Genomic DNA, 5,678 nt, shown 5'->3' on the forward strand with positions numbered 1-5,678 from the left:
GTGCAGGCAGACATTAGCTGAGAGTCCTAAATCTTGCGGGCAACAGGAAGTTGACTGAGACACTGGGCCATATCCTGAGCACAAGAAACCTTAAAGCCCGCCCCTATGGTGACACACTTCCTCCTTTGAGGCCACACCCACTCCAACAAAGCCACACCTCCTAATAGTACCACTCCCTAAGAGATTACAGCGGCCAATTACATTCAAATTACCACAAATACCATCAAAATATTAAAATAACTGCCACTTTTGATGCTTTGTACCCCTGAAACAGCCTTCTTCTTAAACTGAAGAATTCTCTTTTTGAAACAGGGTCCTTAAACTGTATCATACGATCAATTGTACAAGGAATTCCCAATTGCAGGTAAGTTCTTATGTGAAGTATAACACATTCATTTGAATTTTTCATGGGTCAGCCACAATACCACCACATGCAGGAACACACACTGGCGTGAGGCAGCTGTCTGGGAGACAACATTTGGCCCTGGGAACTCTGCCTCCCAGTTTTTTTTCTATTTCCTTGAACTCCCGATTCTCCTGCCTCAGTCAGGAGCTGGGATGACAGGAGCATACCACCACACCTGATTTGGTCATGTGACTTTGTTCAAAGGGATATCAGCAAGTCTGATGCAGCAGGAATGAATCCTTTCAAGATGCTGCAGTCTCTTGGAGCCCTTACTGTGCTGGCTACTTTTAAGTCAACTTGACACAAGCTAGAGTCCTCCGAGAGGGGGGGAACTTCACCTGAGAAAATGTCTCCATAAGATTGGGTTGTAGGCAAGCCTGTAGAGCATTTTCTTAGTGATTGATGGGGGAGGGTCGAGCCCATGGTGGGTGATGCCATCCCTGGGCACCATAAGAAAGCAGGCTGAGCAGGTTGTAAAGAAGCCAGTAAGCATCACTCCTCCCTGGCCTCTGCATCAGCTCCTGCCTTTAAGTTCCTGCCTTGCTTGAGTTTCTGTTCTGACTTCCTTCTGTGATGAACAGGGGCGTGGAAGTGGAAGCCAAATGAACCCTTTTCCTTCCTGTGTCGCTTTTGGTCATGCATGGGCATTTCATCACAGCAATAGAGACCCTAGGAACTCACTGTATGTAGAGACCTCCCTGTCCTCCTGGACTACATGAAGAGATTCTTGGTTCACCCAACCATTGCCAGTACTTAGCTGAGTTATCATATCTGTGACTGATTCAGTATTTGGGTTCCAGCATAAGCTCCCAGCTGACCTCAGCCATCAGAGTGACCAAAGCAAGATGCTTCCAGGGGAGCCCAGTCCAGGCTTCCAGCAGAGCCACAGGCAGTGGGGAGGTAAGCATTCGAAGCCCCCTGCTGGGTTACACTGGCCCTTCTAAGATGCACTAATGTGGTGTAGTACTTATTTCTCTTCTGTGGCCTGTGAGAAACAACTAAGGGAAGCGTTTGGCTCACGGTTTCAGAAGATTTGGTGCACAAACCCACTGTGACTCACAGCTGTCAAAGGACTAGGAGCACATGACAGAAAAGCTCCTTCGTGACTAACAGGGAGCTGGGAGAGGCATAGGAAGAGGCCCCAGGAGCCTGTGTCCAAAGACCTAATTTGTCCAACTAGACTCTGCCTGACCTTTGACCATCTTCCAGTAATATCATATACTGGGAATCAATCAAAGGGCGTGCCTTTCTCTCCCTCAGGACCCTCACCACCTTATCTCTGGACACGCCCTCTCAGGCAACCCAGAGATGTGCTTCATCTCCTAACTTCAGACTTACTGCAGCAATGTGGGGCCTGGGGCATTTTACATATCACCTCCTAACTTCTTAGGTTAGAGCAGGAAGTGGGTATGATATTGACTTCCTTCCTTCCTTTCTTCCTTTTCTCCCCCCCCCCTTTTTGGTTTTGGTTTTTTTTTTGGTTTTTTGAGACAGGTTTTCTCTGTAGTTTTAGAGCCTGTCCTGGAACTAGCTCTTGTAGACCAGGCTGGCCTCAAACTCACAAAGATCTGCCTGCCTCTACCTCCCGAGTGCTGGGATTAAAGGTGTGTGCCACCACCGCCCAGATTCTCTCCTTCCTTTTAATTTTAAAATTAAAAAAGATGGTGCTGGAGAGATGGCTCAGAAGTGAAGAGCACAGGCTGCTCTTCCAGTGGACCTCAGCACCCACATGGCAGCTCACAACTGTCTGTAACTCCAGTTCCAGGGAATCTGACACCATATCAATGCATATAAAATAAATATTAAAATTAAATTTAAAAAGAAATTGAGATTTTTTTTTCTTTATAGTCCAGACTCGACTCAAACTTGAATGGTGGAATTACATGACTATGCCATCACCCCCAAATTTTTTGCTTGTCTGTTTTTAGACAAGGCCTCATTATGTGTTTTTGCCTGTCCTGAAACTGGCTAGGAGCTGGGTGGTGGTGGTGCACGCCTTTAATCCCAGCACTTGGGAGGCAGAGGCAGGCAGATCTCTCTGAGTTCGAGACCATCCTGGTCTAAAAGAGCTAGTTCCAGGACAGGAACCAAAAAGCTTCGGAGAAACCCTGTCTCGAAAATCAAAACAAACAAACAAACAAACAAAAAAAAAAACCAAAAACAAAAAACTGGCTAGGCAGCCGAGGGTGGCCTTGAACTCAGAGATCTGCCTGCCTTTGCTTCCTATGCCACCATGCCTGCCAATAGAGGGGATTAGTCTGCCAATGAAGCACACCCCAGCCCTCCCTGGTGGGTTCCAGGCAAGGGCTCTACCACTAGGCCACAATGCAAGCCCCTCACTAGGGGATTCTAAGGAAGGACACTGGGGTTGAGCCACCCCCCAGCCTGGGAAGCTCCAGCTCCCAAGTCTTCTCACAGCCTTTGTTGCTGTCTTGTTTGAGACCAGGTCTCAGTATGCAGCTCTGGCTGTCCTCACTATGTAGACCAGGCTGGTCTTGAACTCACAGAGATCCGTTTGCCTTTTCTTCTCCTGTGCTGGGGTTAAAGGTGTGCGCCACAACACTCAGCTTGTCTTCTCACGTTTTACACAGAGGGCTGGGCACCAGCTGCCTGCAAATGTCAGTAGCAGGAAGGAACAGCCATCTCAAAACCAGACTCTAATATCTTCATCAGACACTAGATCTGATGGTACCTTGATCCTGGACTCCCCAGCCTTTACCCCATCCAAATGCGGCCCCCTTCCTGCACCCATGCCCCCTCTTTGAATGACACCACACAGCTTGAGGCCAAATCGAGTTTTATTGGGAGCTACAATGACACACAGATCAAGGGGAACAGTTCACTGGGCAGGCTGGGGGCTGGGCACTGAGTGCTAAATGACAATGCGGCCAGGACTTGGGGCACACTAATCTCAGGGGGACTTCTGACATCTCAGGGGTGCGGGTCCAGGAAAGGAGCCCTAATGGGATGGTCCTGGAATGCCTCAAACCCCACGAGGCTCCACTGGAACTTCTAGGGTTGTAAGATGGATTCCATGGAGGTGGTACTGTCTGATCCAACTAGGAGAGAGGTAAGATTTCTAGGGTGTTTCACAGAAACAGACAAGTGGGCTCGATTTCACAGAAATCATCCAGATAGCCCCTTGTAGGGGAGGAGGGATCACATGACCCCAAATATTGGGGACTGCTCACCTCTCCCAGTGCCACTTTGGGGTTTTAATGTAAGACCCTAATGGCAGGATAGTCCACATATATTATCATGAATTTGCGACATGAGCATACGCTGACTGTCCCACGGGACGGTGGGGACTGGAAAAATCAGTCCAGGTTCTGGATTTCAGTCCTAAGAGGACAAGCCTGGGGGTGCCGCACGGCTCCTCTTCAACAGCTGCCGGAGCTAGGAACAGAAGAGGAGGCGTGAGGTATGTGGGAGGCTGGGGTTACATACGGGAAGCTGAGGGGTGCCTAGGGCGGGGTTACTGACAAGGAGAAACTGAGCAGGGTCAGTCGGGTTGGAAGGTCATGTGTGGTCCATGCCTGTCATCCCACTACTTGGGGTGGCTGAGGCAGGAGAAGTGGGTGTCAGGGGTCATCCTGAGCTATACACTGAAACCCATGTGGGGTTTGGGGTGAACCTGGTAGACAGTCAGAAGTCAGAAAGATTTCACTAGATGGGGTCCTCATCTTGGTCTCAGTATTGCTCAAGGGTCAGAAATCACATCTAAGGTCAGGATCCAGGGTTGGGGACAGCAATGCAGAGGTCTCACTGGGGACCAAAGGCCACAGTCTCAGCTCAAGATTCAGGGTTGAGAGTACAAAAGCCAGAAGGAGGCGCCACATTGAAGGAGGGGGAGACTTAAGGTCAGAGGTCACTGTTTGTTTTCTTTTTGAGACTGTGTAGTCCAGGCTAGCTCAAATTCTCACTCTTCCTGCCTTAGTCTTTCAAGAGTTGGGATTATAGGAGGACAGCACTAGACATAGGTCACTCTTAGTGAAGAGTGGAGAGGCACCAAGGTCACCCTCTGAGACAAAATCAGTGTTGGGTGCAGTTGGGGGACCCCAATTAGCTCAGAAGTCAGGCCAGCGCTTACCCCCTCAGGGCCCGGCCCAGGTCGCAACAAGTGAACGGGTTGTTCATTTTCCAGGTTGCGCAATGTGGGGTCTGCTCCAGCGGCCAGCAAATGCCTCACGATGGCCTCCTGGGGTGGTCCAGGGGGCAGGGCCGCTGCCATGTGGAGGGCTGTGTTCCCATGGGCCTGGAACCGCAAAGGGGGGCCTGGATCTCCGGATCCTGCCACATCCATAGCTCACACCACCCTGCATAGCTACCCTCCACCCACCCTCCACATTGTCCCCTCAACAGTCACAGCTCACAGGACTCAATGCTGCCCCTGTGACTGAATCTCAAACTGCCCACCGCCCACCTCAGCTTATGTCCTACCTTCATGTTGACAAAGGCCCGCAGGTCCCCCCTTGGCAGCCCCAGGAGCAACTGAACCAGGGTAGGGTTGGCAGCCTGTACAGCCAAGTGCAGAATGGTCTTGTTGCTCTTGATCTCCTAAGAAGAGAAGAACCGTAGAAGTCAGGTGGGTCTTCCATCTACAGCACCCATCCCCGCCCCAAGGAGTGCCTTACACAGTTGTATGTGTTGTGTACTATGTAAGAACATGGTTAAGGGAGGCCATTTGTAACATATGTGTCCTGTGTATATATGTCACATTCAATATGACAATTTTCCAGTCCGCCAACTTTCTGAGCTAGGAGTTATCCTGGCCACCTGACATCCTGCTGTGCTGCAGGACAATGGTCTTTTATCCTGTCACTTGTATTATTTTAATAAAACGCTGATTGGCCAGTAGTCAGGCAGGAAGTAGAGGTGGGGGTGACAAGAACAGGAGAATCCTGGGGAGAGGAAAGAGTTGGTCTGTAGTAGTCACCCAGAGCCAGAGGAAGCAACGTGACTGCCTCGCTGAGAAAGGTACCAAGCCACGTGACTAACACAGACAGGAATTATGAGCTAATGTAAGTTATAAGAGTTAATAAGAAGCTTGAGTTACGAGGCCAACCAGTTTATGATTAATGTAGACCTCTGTGTGTCTCTTTGGGATGGAACGGCTGTGGGTCTGGGCTCTGTCAACACTACTGTACACACTCAAATGCACCGTCTCGTATGGACTGCACTGTATCCTAAGTACTGCCGACAAACCTACAAACAGCACAACGCTGGGCTTCCCACTTTCAGAGCACTGGTTCTCAACCTTCCTAATACTGCG

General features: G+C 49.9%; 2 protein-coding genes across 2 annotated transcripts in view; both read right to left on the reverse strand.

Moving 5' to 3' along the window:
- LOC113457658 (zinc finger protein 420-like) overlaps positions 1 to 5,678 on the reverse strand; it is a 1,205,902-nt gene that overhangs the window by 940,091 nt on the left and 260,133 nt on the right. The window lies entirely within an intron of this gene.
- The window catches only part of Nfkbid (NFKB inhibitor delta), a 9,586-nt gene continuing 7,640 nt past the window's right edge, over positions 3,733 to 5,678 (reverse strand). Inside the window, exons 14-16 of the mRNA XM_026786224.1 lie at positions 4,847 to 4,963; positions 4,497 to 4,661; positions 3,733 to 3,802 (exon numbers count right to left, since the gene is read on the reverse strand). Coding sequence (XP_026642025.1) covers positions 3,749 to 3,802; positions 4,497 to 4,661; positions 4,847 to 4,963 — 336 coding nt within the window. The 3' untranslated portion in view covers positions 3,733 to 3,748. The remainder of the gene's footprint in view (positions 3,803 to 4,496; positions 4,662 to 4,846; positions 4,964 to 5,678) is intronic.

The sequence above is a fragment of the Microtus ochrogaster genome, linkage group LG4, assembly GCF_000317375.1.
Source record: "Microtus ochrogaster isolate Prairie Vole_2 linkage group LG4, MicOch1.0, whole genome shotgun sequence".
NCBI lineage: Eukaryota > Metazoa > Chordata > Mammalia > Rodentia > Cricetidae > Microtus > Microtus ochrogaster.